This window comes from Buteo buteo, chromosome 19, assembly GCF_964188355.1.
Source record: "Buteo buteo chromosome 19, bButBut1.hap1.1, whole genome shotgun sequence".
NCBI lineage: Eukaryota > Metazoa > Chordata > Aves > Accipitriformes > Accipitridae > Buteo > Buteo buteo.
This window is the reverse complement of record NC_134189.1, coordinates 11,027,129-11,052,962: the sequence shown is the minus strand read 5'-3', so window position 1 is coordinate 11,052,962 and position 25,834 is coordinate 11,027,129. Positions and strand designations below refer to the sequence as shown.

The 25,834-nt window shown below is 39.9% G+C and overlaps 1 protein-coding gene across 5 annotated transcripts in view; it reads left to right on the top strand.

The window, feature by feature from the left end:
* Window positions 1-25,834, top strand: part of BICD1 (BICD cargo adaptor 1) — a 182,017-nt gene that overhangs the window by 142,994 nt on the left and 13,189 nt on the right. The window contains exons 6-8 of one of the 5 annotated variants that reach the window (XM_075050939.1): window positions 3,262-3,413; window positions 10,527-10,844; window positions 11,819-12,009. In XM_075050939.1, the coding sequence (XP_074907040.1) occupies window positions 3,262-3,413; window positions 10,527-10,844; window positions 11,819-12,009 (661 nt within the window). Of the gene's footprint in view, window positions 1-3,261; window positions 3,414-10,526; window positions 10,845-11,818; window positions 12,017-19,489; window positions 19,570-25,834 lie in introns of those variants that run through there. The other 4 variants (XM_075050944.1, XM_075050942.1, XM_075050940.1 and 1 more) reach the window with 4 other exon arrangements.

Sequence of the window (25,834 nt, the reverse complement as noted above, 5' to 3'; positions counted from 1 at the left end):
TTCAGAAAGAGCTGTTGAAAATCAAAGCCAGGTCCTGGGCATTTGCTTGCTTCTGGCACCCCCTACTTGGAGATGCAGACTTTAATTTGCCCCATCCTTCCCTTCAGAGCGCTCTCCAAACGCACCGTTTTCCCCAGGTCATTAAAATCTAGATTATCCTGCAGAACTGGTTTCAGGCACAACCACACATATACGGCTCAATGGGTACAATTTTGGAGACTGGCTGAGAGGGGGAGCAAACAGAAATAATTTAGACTAGAGCTGGTGCTGCAGGAAGAGTAACATGAAGCTATGGCTTCGGTTCATTTTGTGCCTGTTACTCTTGGGTTCATTTTGTGCCTGTTGCTCTTGGCACAGTCTAGCAGTACAGCTGAGGTGACCAGACACAGAGGTACCTCTGAGAGACAAAGCCCAAGTTCCCCTTCTCCCCTCAGCCCCACTCCCCATCACACATTCTGACTTCAGGGTGCTTCAGGTGAGTTTTCTGTCTCTTCAGGCTCCCCACACTGGCTCACAGTAAGCACAGAAGAAAACCGTCAGGTGTGCAAAGGGTAAGGATGGGGAAAGGCTAAGTAATTATTCTTTTGGTGGCAGCTAGCCAATCTAGATTGACTTAGCTGCTTTGTAAAATGGCAGCCTCTGAGCCGAGGAGTCTGACAGCAATCAGCTTCAGTCAGCATCCAGGTCCCAAACTGATGAGCTGTACGTAAACTGAGCAGCATCTGCACCGCCTGGTGCCCACTGACTCCTACAAGGACCTCCTGAGCGCGCTGTGCCTCCTGCTGAAGCGATACACCGCTGCTCTGCTGGCCCTGCCTGCAGGTTTCCCACAGAAGCTTCCCCAGCTTGCTTCCCCCTTCTTCCCCTTGCCTATTAAAACCACATTTTTGCTAGTCTTATTTGCTTCTCTAGTAGAGCACTTGTACCCATCCATTCCTCACTTAGGAGAGTTTCAGAAGGGAGACCCTCGACAGCCTGCAGAGGGTGTGTTCAAAAGCTTGTCTGGTGCGTGGGGAGCCACCAGCCACTTCCAATAGGTTTTGCAATTTATGCTTCATTTTCTAGATGTTGTTTTATGGAAAACTCTAACGGGAAGAAAAAAAAGGTTTGAAGATTTCACAGAGTCCTTCGTCTGTTACCTTTATTCACCAAGTAAATTATATTTCTAAGTTATTTTTCATCCTGCAGTGTTACATGTCTATTTAATTTACTCTGACATCCAGACTAAACCGTAGGGATCACAATGATCTGTCTGATCATTGTGCACAGTTTCAGCGATGTGTGAATTATTGGGTTTACATGGAATATATAATCCTACTGCTGAAAAAATTTAACTTTTTTTTTTTAAAGTCTAGCATTAGGTGGCACATATCTTTAACTCATTTTCATTCCTAAACAAAGGAAAATCTTTGCATGAATTCTGTGTTCAGAGATGAGGTATGATAGGTTAAGGAACGTGAGGCTGTATTTCTCTTACAAAGCAAAGACATCTGAATTCCTGCCTTAGAGGCAAAGCAGAACTCAATTTGAGCTATAGAGTCTACCTGTGCTCACATAAATCACTTCTGCCTCATTAGTGACCTGAAAATTCTTAAATAAATCTGATTTAATCATATCTGTTAAATAGGAATTTGTCCTCTGACACACTATTTTCTAGATTTCCCTTCAAAAAAAGTAGTTTTATTAAACATGGTTAATCCTTCCCCACGTACATTTTTGCTTATGGCTGAAAGCGGATAGAAAGCTGACAATTTCTGCTTTGTCCTGCGAAGGTGTAGGATGGTGTCTGCCATCCTATGTTGAGAAAAGCTGCATTCATTTGAATATACCCTTAAGTGACTGATTTTTTAACATGTATTGCTGATGATTTCAAGTTTGGCATGGAAAACCCCATCTATTTAAAATGTCAGGTAGTTACTAGTGATTTTTAAAAATCTCTTCTCTCAATGTAAATTAGTGTGAAAGTAGAGAAAACATTGGTGAGTGTATGGTTAAAAAAAAATTGAATTATTTCAACGCTGCCATTTCTAACTGTGCTATTTCCCCAGACACAAATGAATAAAGTTGTATTTTAGTAGGAGATGCTAATATGTCCTTTTGTTATGAGACATTATTAGTGTGAAATGTATTGAGTTTCAGAAAACTGAGTTTAAAATATAGGTTTCCAACTGTTTGGTTATTACTATCTTTTATCACGTCTCCTTCCTGGTTGCTTTAAACTAATGTTCTTGTACACGTCTCTCCCCGGTGATGGCTCAAGAACCCACAAGATCAACATGGGAAATTGATTGCCTGTATGAAATACTGCAACTTATTATGCACTGAATGAAGTGAAAAAACAACCATAACTCCCTCTGAGTAAATGTAAAAGGAAACATTTTTTTTCTTCATCTCATTCAATGGCAATAATTTTAAATGTCTTATAGCAGCAGTAGGTATAAAGCCTCTGCAAAACTATGTATTTTGAATAACTTCAAAATGATACTAAACTTCATAGGTAAAGCAGAAGGTTCAACTCTTGCAAAAAATAAGACAATTGTAACTATTAAAAGCAGTAGAGCAGTTAATTAAAGAGATTTATTGGATGAAATTGAAAAAAGAAAGGAAGGAGCAGAAAAAATTAAGGGAATAGGATGACTACAAAGCCTTGCTTTCCTGTTAGGTGAAAATTGTAATTTACATTTTTTTTTTTCTTTTCTTGTAGTGGTTAAAACTGCCAAAATAATGCTGGTTTGCACAACAGTAGGCATGGCCAGCGTTCAGACGTAAAAGCAAGCTGTCAGGTCCTGGCAGTCACCTTGCCCAAGGAAAGCCTCAGCTGGCAGGGAGCGTGAGGCGAAACACATTCGTTCACACCTTGGCTCCAGGGGCAGCATCTCACATGCCATGCATCCAGTTTGCAACAGGGTTGTGGGATGCACCTGGGTGGTTACTGCAGCTCAAATGTCATGGTAGCAGCTCCTTAAGGTGTAGTAACTTACTTGCCTGAGTCCTCTGCAGAGTTTTGCAGAGCCATTTAAGGTGTTGAGTTGTTGCCAGTGCATTTAAATTGGCTTTGTCCTTCCAACTGCTTTCTCCTTTTCCTGGTTTCATGGAGTACAACTTAAAAGAAGACATTAAAGGGTGCAGCGCAATGAAGCTCAGGTCTAACTTCTTTTACTGTGTGAATGAAGAAGGAAATCAAAAATAAAATCAAACATGGCATCTTAGCTGTTACCAGATATTCGTCTGATAAGCATATATCCTTGTTTGTCTTTTCAGACAGCTGAAGTGGCACTAGCCAATTTGAAGAATAAATACGAAAATGAAAAAGCAATGGTGACTGAAACCATGACCAAACTACGGAATGAATTAAAGGCTTTGAAGGAAGATGCAGCAACCTTCTCATCCTTGAGAGCAATGTTTGCAACCAGGTAAGGGAAATGGTTTCACCATCTGGCTCAGCATTGTAAAAGTAAATATGTGTGTGCTAAGTGAGAACAGACTTAGCTGTGTATGTTGGGTGCTTAGGAGGAGAGACAGAAATTATCTTCTGCAAGGTCAGAGGTTTGCTGGATGAAGGTGAGTGAGTCTTAGAGTGCACACTGTGCAAAACCTGCAAGCTTTCAAGTGCTGCTGAGATGCATGTCTTGGAAAATAAAGCTGGAGAATAGCAATGTCAATACAACCTTGAGTAAAGTGTTATAAATGCCAATATATGCCTCTGGTATATTTGCATTTATAGGGCTTTTTAAAGTGGAAATCAAATAGTAGATTTATGTGGCTGAGTTTCACATTCAGAAGTACGCAGTGATTCTTTCATGTAAAGCTATCGATGTAAAGTTAATGATGATCTTTAGAAACCCATGTTTTCATTATCGTGAGATTTATTACTTACCCCTAGTAAAATCTATTTCATCAACCAGCCTATGCTGTAATCCAGCACTAATAATTGTGAGGCCACTGCAATTTTCCACTCCAGCATGAATTCTTATTTTCTCCCTCTGTGATATTCAATTTATTATCTTCTCCTTCACAGGATAAAAGTTTCACTTATTTTCTGTAACATAGTCTCTCCTGGCAGGACAGTAATTAATCATCTCTCATCTTTCCTTCTCCCACACCTTCTTCAGAAGAGCTTTTGTTTTTAGCTGCTTTTTAAAAGTTTACCTAAAAATAATTTTTTTAAAAGACCCAACATTTTAATCAATGAACTCTTAATTCCCAAATACGCAAGGAAATTAGTATCCTTAGGAAATTATTCTGTTATAGCAAGGCTTTTTTTTCCCCTTATGGTCAAAGACAATATAGGTTCGTTGCTTGTGCTTTAGTCCATAAGTGATAAGATGTCTTCATGCCTCATGCCAACATCTCTCCAGCATTCCCTGTGGTATATATAGGTGCCATCTCACCTCTTCCAGCCTTCTAAGGTCCTTGTTGCTTAGTGACAGTGGCAGCAGCAGCTGGGAGAGGTGGGAAGGAAGGAGAAGGGACATTGACATGCCATGACATTGGTGCTGTGTACAAATTCATCATAGGTCCATCGTCAGAAGAGTACGTGTAGTGCCATAATGGAAATGAAGAACCAACTCAGCAGGTGGTGTGAACCAAGGTAGCTCCATTGATTTCATTGGCATCTAAAGCTTTTCTTCAAGAACGGGAAGTTGTGTGTGTGTATTAGAAATGTATGTGTCGATCTTTATTTGCAAGCTCATTACTCTAGGAGATACATGAATGTACTAACCCTATAGACTACTTGGAAGGCTGCTAACTCCAGAGGAGAGGAGTGGCATCATGAGCATAAAGCAAAAAAGGGTCTTGCATGGAGCATATATCATCAACCTACAAGGTAAAAGAAGTTTGCAAAGATTTAGAAGTTGTTACTTAAAGGGAATGTTAGGTTGTTGGTGTGCTGAATGCTCTTTATCCTATTTATGCATCCTGAGTGCACACTTCTGTTGGGTTTAAGGCTTAAGGTTTAATATCTTCTGCGAGAATTAGGCTTAAATGATGCCATTCATCTAGGTGCCTTTTCTAGGTGTCTTGTGTGCAGGATGCAATGAAGCTTCTGTTTCTCTTCTATAAAGGGAATCTGGGTGACTTGTTGAGTTACAGATTTCCGCTTTGTAAATGTCTAGTATTAACAGAGATACCCCCACCCAAGTATCTACTGCTGTTGGTAAACTCCATGCAGTAGTGATTAAACACTCAGTGCATGGCCTATGGAATGTATCCCTGCCCTTGAGGTTGTAAGTTTTGCCCAGTATTTTCTGAGCACACTTATAAAAAGTCATTCATTGCAAGGTCTTGTGCATCAGTGTGCTCCTATAGATTTTTCTGTTGTAAAATATTCCTTTTCCTTCCTTGCTGTGGAATATAATGGCCTTTATAATTAAATCAATCTTCCTAAATGTTCAGATCATTGACTCATTCTGAATAGTCCATTTGGAATAGCATTTGCTTAAATGACAGAGAGCTGATATATTCTAGATGTCTGTTGAAGAATAGAAACCTGTTTGAAAATACAAGACTCTAAGATTCTCCATGCAGTAACTTTAGATGCAATAGCAACCTTCAGCATATAAAAGCAATTGTTTAGTCTTCTGTTGAATAAAACAGTGGTTTCCATGGTTATCCTGCATCGCATGGTTCTTAGTCCTGAATTTGTACTGTAGGGAGTACATCCCTCTGATAGTAGAGTTATATTATAGATCTGAAAATAATTTCATATACTGTTTGATAGAGCAATATCCTTTCTCTTTCATAAACCATCCTTTTCTGTTCATTTGGTGCCCAAATGGAAGTTCATTCTGGTGGTGAAATTGTGTGGTTTCTTCCTCAAATGCACTGGATAAACGTCATACCACGTTATAAGGAGAGCACAGCACATCTGTTTCCAGTCTAAATAGCGAAGATAACACTTTTCTCCAAAGCTCCTCTATGCAGAAAGCAGGAGCCATCCTTTTTCTGTGTTTTTCCTTGACACTTGGGCATCCTTCCATTCCTTAATTTCTTTCTTCAGTTCTTGTCTCCTCCCGCTCAGGTCCTTCCGTCCTGCTTGTACCTCTACTTTTCCTCTTTTTCCTTCAGGGACTGTTTTTTTCCCAAACCAAAAATCTCTGTGGTTCTGATCTCTACAGCTTCCTCCTTCCCTCTTCATTAGCCTTGTGATCCCTTTCTGAATTTATTTCAGACCTGTCAAGAATATGTCTTCAATACAGTTCAAACTCCCTTTTCCCCAAACACTTCTCTTAAAAAAAAGAAAGCAACAGCATATAAAACCTTCTTTTCTGTAGGATGAATGGGGTTGGCAGAGCAGAGTTGAAGTTTCTGTGCGATGCCAGGGCCATGTGCTGCCCATCAGATTTGCAGCTCCTGCCTTTAGCCTGCTTATTTTGTCCTGGGCTGCTTCTGGTGAGACCCTTTCCTGCCCCTCCTGTCATTTCCCTTCCCTCCAACCCCGAGTCGCTGACCCAGGGTGGGAGCTGTGGGAGTGGGAAGCAGGGAGATGGGCAGCCAGCACTCATCCAGCAGGAAAATGAAAAAGAAATTCTTTAAAACATTAGCTTTCCAGTCTAGAGTAGGGGTTGCCTTGGGAGAGAAAGGGAAGAGAAGTCTCATGCTGAAGGAGAGAAGGAACTACTTTTAAGGCAGGATCCTAAAAGGATTCAGAAAGCTAATTTTACATATCCTCACACATGCTTGCTTTCCCAGCCTAAACAGAGATACACAGGAGAGAGCAAGAAATATTATTCATTATATTGTCACAGTCCTGACACTGCATGCACTGATTTTATTCTCTATCCATCAAGATGTTTTCTTATGGTTAAGACTTAAAAAAAAAAGTGTGCTGAAGAGATGGACTAGGAATTTTGGACAGGTCCTGGAGTTATCCTACATGAGAAAACATTTATGAGCAGAAGAGAATTATGCTTATATGGCTGGAGCAGGGACCTGTCATTGTCAGTGTTACTGGGGTTTAGCTCAAGCTCTGCTATGATTTATGTTATCTAAATTATGCATAAACCTGACTTGGTATTTGGTTTGCATTCCTAGACGCAAGAGATAGATGGAACTAGAAATCCCTTAAACTCCTATATAAGCTTCTTGGATCGGTTCATACAAAATAAGTGGGCTTATGTGTTTGTCTGCTTCCTTTCTGAGACAAGAGAAATGAGAAATAGGCAATAAGTAGACCAGCAGACAGCAAGATAACAGTGATGTTTATTTAATGGTCACTTCTAGCTTACACCCATCCTGGAGCAAGGGGGAAACTGGGAAAGAGCTCTGACTCAGGAGGACATAACCTAACTTTTGTTACTCACTACTATTTGAGTACTTCTGAAAGACCTGTTCAGAACCCTGGTGCATCCTGGAGACCTTCTTGGTCCGCAATGGTCTGTGCCATGTCAGAAGTCGTCTTTCCTAGGAGCTCTTAACCTTTTTCTTCCTCGATATGCTGTGAGCCTTGATGGATGTTTACAAAATATGTGGGTAAAAGGCAATACGGATGTGTGTTATGCTTTTTTCTTCTTTAATTCTTCTCTTTTTATCCTACACTTGCATGTAGCAGGGAATATTTCAGTGAAGGGAAATGTCGTGGCTGCAGGCAGTAGCTACCTCCCACTACATGGAATAACTTTCGCTGCTGCAGACTTCAAGGAGATCTGAGGCTGTTAATTCAGCAGTTTCTAAAGTTTAATTATGGTCTTTACTTGACTGATTTAGGTTTAACCTTTCTGAACACTGTTTCTCAAAAAAAGCCCCAATGTGCTTGAGCAACAAAACACGGAGACAATAGACCATGTGTTTGTGAAAAATAATAGGAAACTTGGAGTCATGGTGGAGGTCAGATGACTGGAACCACCCAAACACTGCAGGGAACTGCCAAAAATGCGGGGTTGCTGTTATGGGGAGACTTCTAGGAAGGGCATGTAATTAATCAGAACAGTTGGAAAATGTTGTATTAACATTTTGTCTTGAGTTTGAGGCCAGCTAACAGCATCTAGTATATCCAGATTTCTAGACCCAGCTTGTTATAGTTCATAGCAGATTACGAGAAGCAGGTTTGCCTAAATCTGCTTTAGTAATATCCATCTTCATGCAGCTTATGTTTCTTAACTGCTCGTAGCTGCTTTTACAAAGCAGATGTCTAGATACCAGGAACATGTCTTAAATCCTGAAGAAAACCAAACTTTTTCCAAAAAGAAAATTGGCTTATTGGCGTACTAAGGCAAGGCAGTTTGTTCCTCTAGCAGCACTGTGCAGCAGGTGTAGCTGCAGATGATACTTTTTTAAAAAGAAAAAAAAAGGTGTCTTCTAGACAAAGAGGAAAGCAGGAGAGAAGAAGAGGGATGGATACAGGATCTATCTGCTTACAAGAATGAGTCTTAAAACTCTCATAACACAGATATTACAGTAATTCCTATTTCAAATGAATTTAATTTAATCTCCAGAATGTTGATTTCATTCTAATATCTCTGTCAAAAACACTGCCTGAAGCATCAATAGACATCTCATGGCTTGGAGCAGAAATTGGTGTGCAAGCTGGCTTTAAGCCAACCAACATTGCAGAAATATCTCTCTTCCTCAAGGCTTGAATAAAGACAGTCATGCTTATTAAGGTCCTGTAGAGGAAAGATAATACTGAAACTGTCACTGAAACTATGGCTGACTTAGTTATTTTGCCTCCAGTACCTGAATTATTCAAAAGGAGAGAGTAATATATAAATACGTGTGTGTTTGTGTGTGAAGAATAACTATGAATTTTTGAGTATACTTCATTTCTGTTTCCCAAGGAGAAGATTAAAGTTTCAGGGAAATTAGTTTCATCCCTCAGTTTGCAATAATTCAAAAGTTTATCATGTCACACATTTTGAGGAGGAAAACTAAAATTATTATCTGTGCTTGTTTCCTGTGAGTGATACTGATTAAGTTAAATCCTCATCCATTACACTATTGTAATTACACAGCAAAGCTATTTAGATTTATTCAGATCATGTGGGGAGGAGATTTGACAAAAGGTGCATCATTTAATGTGAAACATTCTTGGATGTTGCCACAAATGTCCGATGGTCAGACAGTACTGCTACCTGTGAATCATTTCACTACCGGTATACATTTATCACTCTTGGTTCTTACTGATTAGATGGTCTATTTTTAACAAACTGAAGCTATTTTATTTCAAAAAGTGACTCAGACCATGCTGAAATGCCTTGCTCTTCCTGTTAACTTTAGGAATTGAATTCAGTCTTAAATGCTAACAAAATCACAAGAAAGGTGTTTTTGTTTCAAAATCTGTATCAGAGTTCTAAAGAAAATGAAAAAAGATACAGTTTTTCATGCAGATAAAAGAGGCTGAGGGTTAAAAAAGAGCAGGTGACCATAGCAGTGGATACCTGAGCACACCTCCAAGAGATTCAACAGTAAATGTGAAATAACTTCCAGGTATGGATTTTCCTGAATAGTACCTCTTTAATCAGTTAGCAATGGCAAACAACCGAGGGCTTCTCACTTCACAAAATCTGAGTTGTCAAGTGTTCAAAGTACTTGCAGTCTTCTTTTCATCATTTTTGGTAATATTTTGCAGAAGTGCATATTACTGTCTATGGAAAATAGTATTATCTATGTCGTGGTTTAACCCCAGCCAGCAACTAAGCACCACGCAGCCGCTCACTCACTCCCCCCCCACCCAGTGGGATGGGGGAGAAAATCGGGAAAAGAAGTAAAACTCGTGGGTTGAGATAAGAACGGTTTAATAGAACAGAAAAGAAGAAACTAATAATGATAATGATAACACTAATAAAATGACAACAGTAGTAATAAAAGGATTGGAATGTACAAATGATGCGCAGGGCAATTGCTCACCACCCGCCGACCGACACCCAGCCAGTCCCCAAGCGGCGATTCCCTGCCCCCCCCTTCCCAGTTCCTAAGCTAGATGGGACGTCACATGGTATGGAATACACCGTTGGCCAGTTTGGGTCAGGTGCCCTGGCTGGGCATGAGAAGCTGAAAAATCCTTGCCTATAGTCTAAACACTACTGAGCAACAACTGAGAACATCAGTGTTATCAGCATTCTTCACATACTGAACTCAAAACATAGCACTGTACCAGCTACTAGGAAGACAGTTAACTCTATCCCAGCTGAAACCAGGACAATCTAATTAGTAGACATTCTTATCCATGGTGAGTTACTAGCAGAACCAGCACCCAAAATTGTTATTTGTGGTCTAACCTGGAGATAATCCCAAACTTCCCCTCTAATTGCTTGTTATCTGCATTAGGAACGTATTATATTGTCATAGACTACTCTGATATTATAGATACAGGTTCTCCTGCTGAATGGGAAGTGTTGTCATTCAAATCCAAGTCCAAATTTATTCAAAGTGGGAACAGAAGAATTCAGGCTGTCTGCTTCCAGGATCAGATTTGGCAAAAGCTTGGATCTGAATCTACCCCTGTAACTGCAGCCCAGGAATATGATCACTGGTAGGGTTGGTTCTTGGACTGGTTCCCCAGATTTCTGCCTTGTTTGTTTTCCCAGGTGTGATGAGTACGTCACACAGCTGGATGAGATGCAGAGGCAGCTAGCAGCTGCAGAGGATGAGAAGAAGACCCTAAACTCTCTGTTGCGCATGGCTATCCAGCAAAAACTTGCCCTTACCCAGCGGCTGGAGGATTTAGAGTTCGACCACGAGCAGTCCCGACGCAGCAAAGGCAAGCTTGGAAAGAGCAAGATCGGCAGCCCTAAAGTAAGTGAGGAGGCATCAGCCACCGTGCCAAGCATAGACACTTTCCTCCTGCATAGTCAGGGCCCACAGCAACCAAACTTACTGGTCAGCAGTGGCACTCAGAGGAAAAGGTATGCATGCAGTGATCTTTACAGTACAGTGCAGTGGCCAGACTTTCATTAAAGTCGTTCACTGAATTGTAAACGTTTTTTTGGTTTTGGTTTTGTTTTTTTTTTTTGTACTTTGACTGGGGAGAAGGAGGTGGGGAGGATATGAATATGAAATTCAAAGCCTGGCAACATGTGGTTCTGATCCACCTACTCACTATGTTATTTCCTCCTCCTTAATGCAGTGTTTTGAACTATATTCTGTCAGTGTCTCAGTGCATCTTGTATGTCTTTAATATTAGCGTGAATGTATTTTCTTTAACAAGTTTTCCTTAAGTTTTCCTTAAGGTTTTCCATAATGAGCATCTGAAATAAAAAAAGGATTGTGGTCTATGAGCATTTCAGCGCTTAACACAAAAGAAACTGCATCTCTTTGTTAAGCTCTGGTGCTCACTTGTTCTTCATCAGTGTGAAAAGAATATGGATGCGTTCACTCAAATCAATTTTTCTACATGGGACCAAGCAACCTTTTGAAGGGGGATGGCTGCCATTCATAACCTAATGCAAATATTTTGCTGTTCAAGCAGTGAGTTCTCATCTTGTCTTGTGACTGCCCTGCCAAAGCTCTATAGGTGTGGGGATCGCCACGGTTCTGAAGATGAAGAGGACTCTCTGTTAGAGAAGTCCTAGATAATCATTCCCTTTTCTTGTACGCTCTAGTCACAATGCAAAACCAAGAGAACATGCAGGGAGCCTTGTACATGTCGACTCCACGATGCTGAGATATAACTCAACCTCATCTCCTCCTCCCCTGATATGACCCAGGATTTCCAATGCAGGCAAGGTGCCCTGCTGTGGAAATGACGTGGGGTGGCAACGCTAGTTGATTTTTACCTGTTAAGCAAATTAACCTGATGTTGTCATTCATGAGGCTTTGAAAGGTAATTAAAGTAAAACTCTTTTGTTTCCATATGTATTTTTCTTGGATCTCCTGCAAGACTATTCTCACCTTCCCTTTGTGATCAGAGCCATCCCAGGACTTCAGGGACCTACCTCCAGAAATTATTAAGAGCCCCCCCTCATCCCGCCTCCACAGAATCATATCTTCTGAGGGGCCCCCCTTCCATGAGTGAATTCATCCATGGGCACCGTCTCAGCAAGGAAAAAAGGTTAACCGTGGCCACACCAGGTAAACATTTTTTCCTTGGGTGCATGTGGTGCTGAGTGGTTAGCAGAGCAGGGGACCCTCCCAGCACTGCAGATGCAATCTAATTTGGGCATTTTCTTGAGACCTGAAAAGCAAAATGTCTCCTCCTGTGTCACCTGTGGCAGGAGATGACATTCTGCCGGCAGTGGCCCAAACTGGTTCCAGATGCAGTGGGGAAAGTCCTGCTGTGGTATAGGTGGGTGCAGTCCTGCTGGGATCCACAGAGGCTGCACCCCTGTGCCTGGGTGCTGCTCAGTCTGGTGGTTGTGTTGGTAGTCCCCATGGAAGACGCAAACCCACCGGGACAGAGGAGTCAGACGCGTGAGGACCAGCAAGGGAGTGATTGGCAGCATGCAGGAGCCTACGCAGCATCCGTCTTCTGTTGGCCCTGGAGCGTTCAATCAGGTTTTTCTAAAGGGTAATGTTAAACCCACAGAAGGTTTAGTTTATATAAATTGAGTCATGAAGTTTATCTTTGCAGGAAGCTTTTGCTCTTCATTTCCTGCCAAAATATAGTATCTGCTTCGAACAAGGTGTAGAAAAGAAATGCAGACTGGAATGCCATTTTAAAGGTTGTGACATCTTTCTGCTCCTGACAGACAAGCTAATAATTACTTTTTTTCTGCGTCTGAGCAGAACCTTTAGCCTTTAAATGTGCACACTCTTGTCTGGTGGTAAATTTTTTCATTCTTTGTTCTGAAATTTGTTATATACACAAAGCATAAGTAGAAAATATAAAAGCTAAAACCCATAAAGTGGTTTCTGCTCAAGCAAATGTTCATTTTGGAGAGCTGAGCAATACCCTGTAGTACATTCTATCTCTCACTCAGTGCCAGCAATATCACAGCTGCCTTTGAGTAGTGCCATGCAAGTAACACCCACTCAGAGGACAAGTATGAAACTGCAGAGAGTCTAAACAAGACATTTTCCTAAAGAGTGTTGCAAAAAATAAATGAGCTGGCTCCTGGGGACAAAAAGGTGGGGAGGGTGAAAGAGACGAAGACTTTAAAATATACAAAATAAATGGTACTGATCTTTCAGCAATTCCTTTGTATTTTGTCGGCAATGGAAGACCACATGCTCATTTTCTACCCCATAGACAGGATTATATTTCCTAAACACTGGCAGTGTCTCTTGTGTTCTTTCCTCTTCATTTTACAACAGCATAAGGATGATTTTCTTTCTGATGGGCATCTCTTTAAGGAACTGGATTTTGCATTTTCTGTATAGCCAAAATCCCCAGTTTGGAAATCCGAGGATCTAGGGCCCAAAATGGCAATCTTCTAACATACAATTTACAAGACTCTTCTAATTGTGACTGTACTTCCCGTATACAATTTACAATAGTGCCAGGCCAAGGAGAACCAGATTTTAATCCAAGGACTGCATGATCTGTATGTGAAGAGCTCTTGACTATATATTGTAAATGCAGTTTAGTGGAAGCAGTAATGATTTTAAAAAAGAATTGTGCTCAACAGATAGGTAAACACAATTTCCTGTATGGCAAAGTTGTTAGTAAAATGGTAAAATATGAGGTCTTTGAATTTGGGACTCTGAATCCTGAATGTCTTTGTGCATTAAATTTTTTTTTCACCATTTTCGTGGACCAGCATCTGATATCTCAGAGTATCACAGATGCACAGACCACAGATTGAGAAACACTGACACAGTCTCTGACTTTTTCCAGCAACAGAGGCCAAAGGATGAAGCAACCTGAAAAGTAGAATTGTCCAGAAAATAATGTTTGCCTGGCATTTTAGGTACATCTCTACATATTCAGAGTATAAGGGTCTTGAGACAGCATTATTGTTTTACCTTACAATTGTCCCTATGAATCTACAACAGTCCCAGCTTTCTGAATGCATTTGTCAGAATTTTATGCCATCACATGGCCTTAGTCTCAGTCTGTGAGACTGACAGGTTCAAAATAGAGATTCTTCTGAGCACTCAGATTCCTGTATTAGCAGGGCCCGTGTTAGAATCAGGTTGAGGATTAGGTAGGGAATTTTTCAACATTGTTCTTACCAGTTTCTGGAAGATTTCTTACTGCTGTTAACAGATCAAAGGAATGATGCACAACGTGGGATTTTTCTTGCTATCTTTCTAATTATCCATTTCCTGAAAGTAAGGAACAGTGAAGGATGTTATTCTGCTGCTTTTATAGGGAATGTTTAAAAGTCTCATATCAGAAAGAGCTTCTTTTCCCAGATGATTTGTGCAGTCAAACAAGCCAGCAAGAAACGTAGCAACCCACACCTGCTGCTTCATCAGAGAGGATGCAAAAGAACAGCATCCAAACTCGAACACTATGGAGCAGAGTATAGCTTGGCTTGAGGCTGTGTCCTCGGAAGTGGAGGAGCAATGAAGCCTAAATTAAATGCAATGAGGTTTGGTTTTTTTTCTTTTAAATTTGTGGACTATTTCCTTTAGATGAATATTCACACACGTGATGTGCAGGCTTCCCTATCCTTTCATTAGCTCCCAGTGTTGTGGGGACTGGGAGGCTGTAGCTGGGAATGCATTTGATGGAGAGGAAGAGCCAAAATAACTAAAGTTGGTAGAGGGAGAAACCAGGCAGGCTCCCCTGCCCCATGCTCCCCAGGCAGTAGGCAAGGTGTGCCTGTCTTTCTCTTGCACCTTCTTCTGGACTTGGTGCTTGAGAGAAGAGGCTACCTTCGTCGTGTGCTGGCCCCAGCTTGACTGCTGCTGGCTACCAGGTAGAGGAAACCTGGGATTACTTTTCACTGCCTTCATCAGAGGAAGACCCTGGCATGAAGACTGACTAGTGAAGACCAGCTGAGTTAAAGACCTCTCAATAAAGAGATTGTTATTTCCTACTTGGTGTCCATTTGGCTGCCTTCAACTTTAAATCAGCATGCATGTCCCTCTGACATGAAGCTGTGGCAGCATGACTTCATCTGAGCTTTCTAATTGAAGTAATAGTTCCTAACTGCTGCGGCTAAAAATACCGCTCAGTCCATTTCCAAACTATCATGTTCCATTTCCCCTAGGTAGTAGTAAGCTTTGCTGTGTGTTTCACTTCTTCCGTTATTTTCTATTGTTTTTACACTTTAAAGTCTTTATTCTTCTGATAGACAGAAGCAGCCAGTATGTGCCCAACACAATTCCAGCCCACTTTTGCATGTGGCTCTTTTCATAACTACATGAAGAAGTCAGGGCATATAGAAAGCCTAAGGCTGGACTTTACAGTGTGTAACACTGTATTAGAAATTACTTTTCCTTTGTGGTTGCATTCAAACTCCTTGAATATAAAGTCACTAGGTGCCTCTTAATATCCTACAGTCCCAAATATGAAATACGCTTCTCTTGTTCAAGGAAAGAACAAGACAGAAAAAGTTTGCTGTATGTGCCCTGATACCACTCTTTTCTCTAGCGGTTATTTTAGCACGAAGGTTCTAAAAGTTCTCTAATTTTAGCTTAAAATTAAATCAATCAAGATCCTTGTGTGGATGATGCATCTGAAGAAAAAGGTTTCCCGACAGGCTTATGAGATGGAGAGTAACTAATGGCTGCAGCCATCTCCCTTAAACAGGGGCGGTTAAAGGATCAACTATGATCTCCCTGAGAGTCTCTCCTTCGCTGAAGTGCCACCCGAAACAAACTGTGGTAGATGCTTCTTTTCCATATTGTTTACAATTGTAGGTACCACAGGGCAGATTTCATTATCTAAAATCCCACCCAGGAAAACACTTTGAATAGTAAAGTGTTTCATATTTCCTAGGAAATATATCATAAGCAATCCTTTCCCTTCTGTACAGTCACATATTTTACTTTATTAGAATAGAAAAAGGAAAAGTAGCCCTAAAATGTGACAGATTTCTCTCAAATTCAAAGGCTGGCTGAGGTCAGACGCTTAGTTGACATAACCCAGGCTAGCCCCATGGGCTTCAACAGCACTATGCTAGTTTACTCCAGTCCCAAGCTTCTGTTATGTAGGCTTTAGATTTTATTGTTCTTTATTGTTCTTCATGTACAAAACCACTGCAAAATTAGGTAATTTTGTGGAGTTGCTCATTTTTGAAAGCACATTAAACCTGAAAGTTTTCTTGCTTTTCGGGTGTCTTTCAAGGCTGATTTACAGAATGGCATTTGATTCTCACAAGAGACTAATGTGGAAGATAAAGACAGCACAAGGAGTGACATATAATAGTACAGTAACTGCTCAAGCACTAAGCTCACCACACCCATCATACATAATTAAGAGTATATAGCATATACTTATATATAATATAAAAGTCATCCAAGATTAATTTCTGCTATAGATCTATGCTTACAGGCAAATCAACTATGAATAACAACATGATACAAATAACTAGCTTTTAGTTGTTGGTTTGCATTCTTACCATAAAATTTAACTTAATATACAGAAAGTCTATGCTGAAGGAAATCCCTATGGAGAGTTTCTAGTAGTGTTTCTAAGAGCTAATTTACAGCATCTGTAGGTAGAAGCTATTTCTTAAAGCTAACAAGGAAAATGATAATGAAAAAACTCAGTCACCCAAATATGGAGGCCCTAAGAAGTCTTCCAATTAAGTCTTTAAGCTGGCACTCAAGGGGAATTGCTTTAGAGTTGTCTTTGTTAATTGCCCTTTATACTGAAAGCGGTTTCACCTGTGAAGAATAGGTTAGAAACCTCGGAATGTTTGATGTAGCGCAAACACAATTTAACGCTACAAGGAGCAGAGGGTCTGCTGTGTGGGGTGGTCCTTAGTATTACAGGGAGTTAAGGACTTTTGACAGGCTGTGCGAGCTGTTGAGGAACCTCTCCTGGCACAAGGGATGAGTAATATGCTCTACTGCTATTTTAATTTTTTCTTTCTGGATTTTGAGTTTTTTCAAAGTGCAGTGTTTAGAATATGATTTTCAGAAATTTTCTGTAAAAGGTTATTCTCAGTGTAATCAGAAGCTCACATTCTTTTTTACATGTTTTTTTCTTAAAAGAATGTTAAAGTAGAATTTATTGTGTGGGCCAACATTCTTGGCTTTGGCTCTTGCTTCTTGATGTTGTTTAAGCAATGTGAAGACATGGGAAAGTGTCTTCAAAAGGAATATTATGTGTAGAAGCCCTTGGTAGGAAATGAAGCTGTCTTTATCCTCCCCTCTTGGATGAAGGGGTTGGGAAAATGACCACAGGAGGCTCAGGCTGACACTACTTTCCACAGCAGAGGCTGTCTGCAAAGGTGACCCTGTGCACCTTACACCATTGGAAAGGTAGGGGAAATAAATTTTTGATAGCGGGTTTGTGTCTTCTTTTGTTGTGTAGTGGAAAGAGTTTAAGTTCAAGGTCTCTGGTAGTGCTCGTTTTTTGTTTATTTAGGAATCTTTTGCTAAAGATAGTTCCAGATTTTTTTTTTTTGAGGTTAAGTACCAACATCAGAAAGCTGCTCATGGATTTCTATGCTTTGCTACTATAGACGTTTTTTCAGTACCTCAACTTTTCCTTTTTTATGAACTTCTCAATTTTGAAACAGCAAGACTGTTAGAAATCTGAACATAGAGGAAAGAACAGCTTCTTTTAAAAATTATTGTGGAAGAAGTCCTTTGAGGAATAATCTCAGCTCAGACCTGAGTTTTGCTAGGAGGCTGCTTTGTAGATCTTTATGATTGTTCAGGTCACCCAGTAAACAGTTTTAAATATTTCCTATTTCTCCTTTGTGAAGGAATGTTATAGATTAAAGAAAAGGAAAATCAACATGACTAGGATCTAGATACCTCTTTCTATGCTGATTTTTTTGTTAAAAGAATTTTATTCTGAATTCTAGTTCATGAACAATGGGGATTTATCTGTACATTAAGTGAAACAGTTTATTCTTGAAAAGCAGGGTAGGCGGTTAACTGAGCCACCACTACTAATTTATATACGTAGCCATATAATATTTAACTAGTCAGGCTAGTCTGCTCTGAATTGTTCAGTCAGGTAAGTTTGATTCGCTTCATCCAAGCAATACAAAGCAGCTGGAGCATGAAAGTTCTTCAGAACCATTATTTTTAAAAAAAACCCACAACTTTATTCTGATAGCTCAGATTTATAATGCAAGTGCAGATTGCCTTTTGACTCATTAGAGATCCCTGCATGATTCTTCTGAGTCTTCGGCTATGAATATGTTGTATTTTTATCTACCAAGAATGTACTTGTGTTGATGGTGATCCTGTACCTGCAAGATGTCTCTGAGCTTGTGTAATTAGGCAGCCTACTAGCTATTGCAAGATTCATGCGTTATTGGTCTAATCTGTCTCTGCTTTCAGTGAAAATTGGATTTTATGTGTTTTTAGCAGGGTTTTTTAAAACTAGGTGTAGTTGTGTTTTGGTTTGTTTTGGTTTTTTTTTTTTTACCTGAACATGATGCTCTTCACAAAAAGGATAATTCAGTCATTATTAACTTATTATCTGTGTTCACTTTTTGTTCTGCATTGTTCTATTTTCTGTGGGTTTTGTAAATGTGCCATATTTGTGTATATATGTGTTCATTGTTTAATGAGCGGTATTAGTGCATATATACAGATATATGTATATATCTTCCTGCTCTCAGGGCCATGTCCTGCATCTGATATGCTCATTTAACGAAGCTTAATGAGCGTTGCATATTTATGCCATTTCAAGCATGGTACATTGTCCTTGTGGAGGCCGTTTTGAATTTGAAGAACAGTATCCTTGCCAAGGACATTAGTTGGCTGTAACTGATGAAGAAGTCAGCTGGCTAAATGTACTTTTACCTCTTGGTGCCACTGTGAATAGGACCTTTTTGCTCTATGCTTTTCCTCTCTTGCATTTAGCTTTCCAGTTACCACTGATGAGACCAAACCCATACATTTCATGCTGATCAATATAATTTAGCTACTTCGATATAATTTAGCTATTATGGCATGAATTCACTGCAGTTCTACAAGCTTCATTTAAATTCTATTTGTATTTTTCACTATATAAAGAAAACAGTTCCGAAATAAAACCCATTTTTAATAGAAGTCCCAATCTGTTTGTTAAAACATTTAAAAAACAAAACAAACAAAAATTGCAGTGAAATCCATGCCTTACTGTTGTATATTTTAATTAAAAAGTTATTGACATTTTTCTCTCTGTATCTAAGTTATGACATCATTGCTGGATGGAATGGTTAATACTAGCATCATTTGTTGAAGTTCTCCAGTAAAATCTTATTAGACTTCTGGTTGTTTCTAACTAAACAGGTATGCAGGTGACACATCATATCTTTGTGACGTGTTACCAGATACTTGTTGCTTTCTATGAAAATTTTGGGCTTTGGAATCCAGTCTTATCAATTAACTAAACCAGCTATTGAAATATCTTGACAATGTTGGTAATAAAAGCCATCCATCTCTATCTTCTTTTATGACAAGGTTTAATGTGGGTTCATGACTAATTGATTTTCACCATGAAATATACAGGAATATTCAATATTGTGCTTCTCATCTCATAAAATAGGCAAAGCTGAAGTGAGTCTCTGTTTAAATTAGACATGCTGATATTTTAGCTCTCTAATAGAGCAGTTCCTTGGAATGTTGTGATGTATGGAGTAAGCTCACCAGCAATTCTTTAATCAAGACTAGTATCCCTGATTGTAAGTATCTCCCTGTCTGCATTTTTTAGGGCTATGAAACCTTATAGTTGTACCTTGATGTTGTTTCTTCCAAAGCCTACTAAAGTTATTGTTCCCACTGACTTTGACTTTTGGATCAGGCCCTTCTTTACCCGTAAAATAGTGCAAGTATTTTTGTTTGGATGTATTTGTGGCTATCTGAAATGGACCCTAGACACTTACATTTCCATGAAAGATGGGTAACCAACAAAACAGAAGTGTGATGATTTCTGTATTTTTAAGACCTTTCTTTTCTTCTTTTGAAATGTTTAAAATGTATGTGTCTTTTAGTGAGTATCTCATCAATTATCAGACCTTTCTAAATGTGCTTTTTATGAACTGTATATAAAAGAAAGGAATATATATTTTCAGCTTCTACCATTTCCATTTCTGCTACTTTACTAACCCATTATTTAGCTTCTCAGTAGATTTAATGAGGAATTATTTAAAGCATTCACAGAAACCATTTGAGAAATAACTTGAACACATCACGATATAGAAAGTGTGAAAAAGCCTACAGACCTGACAAGAAACCTCTTAATGTTCTTAGTCTGTACCTGGAGAAAAATGCATTTCACTGATTTTGTTAATGACTAGGTTTTTTGTTTGGTTTTTTTTTTTTTTTTTAAATTATTCTTAATATGAGCTACAGTAAAGGGCAAGTCTGGGATATAGCTTCATCACTACACTTTGGGCTAGCAGTCACATTACCACTGAAGAGCATGGAGTGATGGGGGAACAGCTCTCTAGGTTGGGGGTAATTCAAGTCCAAAAGAAAGTAGAAATCAAGTCATGCAGAATAAGGAAATAAGGGGGAAAAATACTCCGTATAGTGTAGCTGTTGTATAGATGAAAGAACTTGCTAGAACATAGCAAAGAAACCTGACATGTTCTGGAAAACCACTGAATCAGTGACCTACTAAACCATGTCTGTCTGTGTTATGTGTCAGGTAGTGCATGAAGTTGTTAGTGATGCTTCATGAGTTGGTTTGTGGAAATTGCCAAGACAGATAGCATTTCTCTAAATGCGATAAGAAAATGGTAATTAAATCCCCTACCTGTTCCAATAAGCTCGATCACCGGCTCTTATTCACAAGAAGCATTTAACAGAAGGCTCTCTGTTGTGTTTACTCTGTCTGACCTTGTTCTGAAGGTAAAGAGCTGAGAGGAGGAGGAGCGGGAGGTGGCCTGTGTCAGGAGCTTGGGAGTGTAGGAACAGTGGGACATTCCCAGGCCACCATTGCAAGAAAAAGAATGGACATGTTGTGAAATGGAGTTTTTTGGACCGTGGAGATGACAGGAGATGAGGACTTTAAATGCACCCTACTGCTGGCTTATTGCATCCTAGTGCAATATGTAGATATTGCTGATGCCTCCAGCTCTGTGTGCAAATGAGGCTTCAGTAGCATGCTCCTATCTCTTAACCTTTATTCTTCAAATAAGTTTTGAAAAGACTAAGAAATAAGTAGTGGAAAAATTCATTGTTGTTGAAACTTCTCCAACCAACAATAATCTAAGACACCAAGTTTCTCTGAATATTAAGCTTAAGATATGAGTTACCTGGATGTTTGCAAGACTTGACATAGGAGTTTCATATTAAATCAGCTTTACCATGAAGTAAGCCAAAACTGATACTTGGCTGATAACTTTGTCTATCTCCAGTCAACAATCCATTATTCAGTTTAATGGGAACAGAGGTGAAATTCAGACAGGGGAAAACCCAGGGAATGGGTACTGGAAAAAATGTCCACGCACCAGCTAACTTGCGCCTGGTGAAGTTTATTAGGCTGCCTGTGCGCTAGCTGTGCTAGAGCGGGGCTGGCTCTCACGGAGCTGTACGATGGCTCTGGACCATGGCTCAGTCCCCCTGCGCTGCTCGTTTTGCTCCCAGGCCAGGACAACCTGAGTCAGTCCTGCTCTGAGAAGGCTGGGATTAGTAAGGCCGGCCAGGCTCCGCGTGGAACCCATGTGGTTGCTCCACTGTAGTCCTCTCCTTCCAGGGACAGCCCACAGAAACACAGAGCTGCACCCGGTTTGCAGCTGGCTTTGCCTAGGGCAAAGGTAACTGTGTCATTTCCAGACCCAAGCTGACCCTGGAAGCAGGAGAAGGGAGAGACTCTTCTAATCTTTGACCTGTACCATTGTTCATGCTTTTTTCCAAAGGTAAGCCACGGCTGTCTTCTCACCAGCTGTTCTTCGTAATAACTATTACCACTTAAAGTTCCTCTTGGCCTTAAGGAAGGTCAAAGTTTTCTTGGCATCCATTAGAAAAACAGAGATAAATTATAAGTGAAACCAGCTAGTCAAATAATAGTATAATATCCCCATCAGCCCTGGATATAAACAGTTTTGGAACTCTCGTTATCCTGTCAGATTACAATGTGAAAGCATCTCTACAAATCTCAACTCAGCAAGGTGGGCAGGTGTTTTAGTACCCTCTGCCCCGTTCTTCTTGACATCTCGCATTTGTCTTTTGGGTTTGGAAGTTTTCCTCGTTCCCCACCTTTGAGTAGAGAGGATTGATTTATTGTCTTTGTAGGACTTCCTGTGTGATGCAACGTTTCTGCCTCTGCACAAGACTACTGATTTGTTCTTTGCCCAATACTTTTGACTCATGCTATTAACCTTTCATTCTTTCCCAATAGATTGATCTCTTGGGGAAGAAAACAATTCACTACCATATAAATGGAGACAGCTTCTCTTCAAGTAAATTGTCAATAATACCTTTGTAGACATGTTACCAAATTCCTCCAACTTTATGGAGCAAGTTCAGTTGATGTTGGGTAGCATGACACAAAGCGATATCACTTGAAAAATTTTAGCTAGGAAAGAAGGACTTTCTGTTGGCCTGGAGTGGTCAACAGGGTGCTAAGGAGAGTTTGTTTTAACAGACTGAAAAAGCCTCAGTCTCACAATTTGTCGTAAGAGTTTCTTGACAGCTTTTCTTTTATCAAGAACAGATTTTCCCCCATGTTTTTCATATCAGAAATACCAAATACGTAACAGTACCTGTAAAAAAATGTTGGATTGGTTTGTTGTTTGACACTCAATTTTACCCTTTCAGATAAAAGGGAAAAAAGCTCTCCATTGATTAACTGAACTAGATGCAGTTAAAAGTAGGTTATATATCAGTTACTCATTTACAGCACCCCCCCAGTGCTTATCTTGGGATTCTTACTAGTCTCTGTCTTTGACAGCACTGTGTAGAGATTAGTAGTTTACTGAGTGTCAAAATGTGCTGAAATGTTCCATTGCAGTATGCTGGGCCCTGAGCAGGTGGGACTGAAAATGCTTGCACATAGGTTTTTCACTGAGGACATTGCTGATGTCAACAGAAGGCATGCCCATCTCTCAGACACTAATAACCCAGTTAAGCAGGCCTGTGTTGATTGGAGTCACCCAGTTCACAGACTGGGGGGCAGAGCACACCTTGTGACATGAGGGAAATGCTTTGTTTCTGTGGCTGAGCCAAAGGGAAGCACAGGAAAATACTTTTTTTTTTTTTTTGGTGAGATTTGCTCTCAGCAGATAATTTATAGCAGCACATTTAGTCCTCATATGAGCAGACATAGCTTCTCTGATCTTGGTATTTTTAATGCTCTTGCATCAGGAGCTGATTAGCCTGATTAGGACTAGGCATTAGTTTCCAAAGGAAAACCAGCACTGGCTAATCTGTGAGAGGGGAAATCTCTGAGCCATTTATACCACCGTTGCTAGTGAATGGCTTAAATATTAAGAGCTGGAAAATTGGAATAGGCCTAACATATAGCATGAGTCAAGCCTCAAAGCTGCAACAGATGCAGTGGTGATACTGCCACAGGACTCTGTACAGACTCAAGTCCTGCTGAATTCAGTGAAAACTGGCATATGAATTTTTGTGCACAATAGCTCCTCTTTGCCCTTTGTGGTTGAAATGGTCACTGAACTTGATTTCTTGGTTATAGGTTCACAGAATCATGAAAGGACTCTGAAGAGATCAGCCAGCATCCACCCCTACCCCTGGCTCCCAGTAGTTTATTTTCTCACAGCAAGTGGAGATGATGGAGAAATAAGATAGTTTGTATTTAATAACTTTATTAATCATTTTGTTGGTCATGGTCTCGGAAGACATACCAAAAAGTCTGATCTGTGTCTGTTTCCCAAGTGTCTTCTACACAAATGACTAACTGTCCTTTCACTCTGTAGCTTGACTGACACTCCCTGAGATTTGAAAAATACTTGGAACAGGGTTCTTCCAATGTAAATTTGCTATTTATTTTTATTTTTTACTAAAAGACAGCATGTCTTTCTCACCTTGTCATTATGGTATGTGACATTGACCACAGAATCAGTAAAGACATCTTTGAAACTTTTAACCTTCAGCAGAGTGTTTCAGAAAGATAAATTTACTTGGCAGAGGCAGGAGTTCCTTAGTAGAAAGGAAGGACTGAATGTTGTCTGCTAGTTCACCTTTAAACACAACGTAACAAGAAGTCATTTTATGATTGTCATGACGTTAGAGACTAGCGTTATAAACCCCCCAAAATACTTAAAAGGATTGAATATAGAAGGAATAAAGTTAGCTCTGGCACAGCTACTTCGACAGAAGTAGATAAAAGCTTCTTTGAATTTGAAATGCATATATGTAAGCCATATGCATTCTGCTTAGCTCTTTCATAGCATAATCAAAAACTTCTCTTCTGGAGGACGTAGGAGGACAATTCAGCCATTTTAAGTCACGTGGATCACTAGATTTCATGCTGATACGTGAGCCAAATTGTGTGATGCGAGGTAGAACTGTTTCATACGAAATCGAGGGATTTTCCTCACATCAAATAGTTATTATCCAGCTTGCGTAATGCTTGCAGAATCTGGTGCTCTATTCACGCATTCTGCCAAATCTAGTAGATGAAGAGGCATCATAGAATGTTTGCAGGATGTTTGAGATATTAGAGTAGGATCATAAATCGGGCATTTGCGTTGTTCTGGTAAAGCCTGTCAGAACAATTTCTTCTGTATTTATGAAACCTGTCCGCACCTTTTCATCACACAGCATTCTGTTCTGTATTCCTTTTTTCACTGACTACCTTCTATAAGCTGTCAGCAATGACTTTGCTTTGGACTTCTGCAAACTAGTTTATTTAGCATAAGACATTACTTTTTTTTTTTTTTTTTTTACAATTATTTTCCGTCTGCAGTTAGCCTGCTCTGTCTGTCCCTCCCCGACACCTTTTCTTTTAATTTAGCTTTGTGCAGAAATGACAGACCCTTCTATTCATGGCTCATATATATTGCAGACTCTTGCACTTCTCTGCTAAAAGACGTGCCGAGGACTGTAGTGACTATCCTGGTAAATGAGAGAATGGCACGGTAGCCTTTCTCATTCCATTTCTGCTTCCTGACACAATAGTGCCAGCACTGGCTGTGCATATTTTTTTTCTGATGTAGATACCTCTGCACTTGAAAATAGGTCCAAACCCCTCCCTTGGCTGAAGCCAGAAGAAACTAGTGATTTGGGTACACTTGTTTCCACCCACTGGAGGTCAGCACAGATCTTCATAGGAAATAGGAAGAATCGCTCTGGGCCTGTATGACAGGGAAATGTTACGGTAGTGGATATGATGCTCAGTGTTGCTAGGAAGGTGTGTTGCTCTGCATTGTACCTGATGTCATCTCAAGACTCTTGACAGCAAATTACTTGTGCGTTCTTCCACTTGATTGAGATAAAGAAAGAATAGAAGTGGGTTTTGGAAAACATCTACATTGTAAAGAGAAATGATTACTGGTGTTGAGCTTTAAGTAGCAACCAACTGAAAAAAACCCAGAATCAAATTCTTTACAAGGATGCGAAGTCCAGTTCTCTCATTTTTAAGGTTCAGGGGAAAGTATCTCCTTTCCATTGAAGAGTCAGGTTGAGAATCGGGTTGAAGCAGTCAGAGAGGATGATAGGTCTGCAAACCCTGCTGGAGACAAAGTGATCTCCAGTAGTTTTCCAGATGGTCAGAATTTCACCCATAGATTTTAATGTTCAAAAGGACCCTGATGACTCTATTGTCTGACAATCTGAATCACACAGGCAGTGGAATGAAAGGTCAGACTGCTGTGGGGAAAATGAGCAAATCTTGAGATCTAGAAATCTTGGTAGAAGCTAGTGAGATAGAAAGCAGGCTTGTCTTGTTCAACTACTTTCATAAAGTCCCATAAATATTATT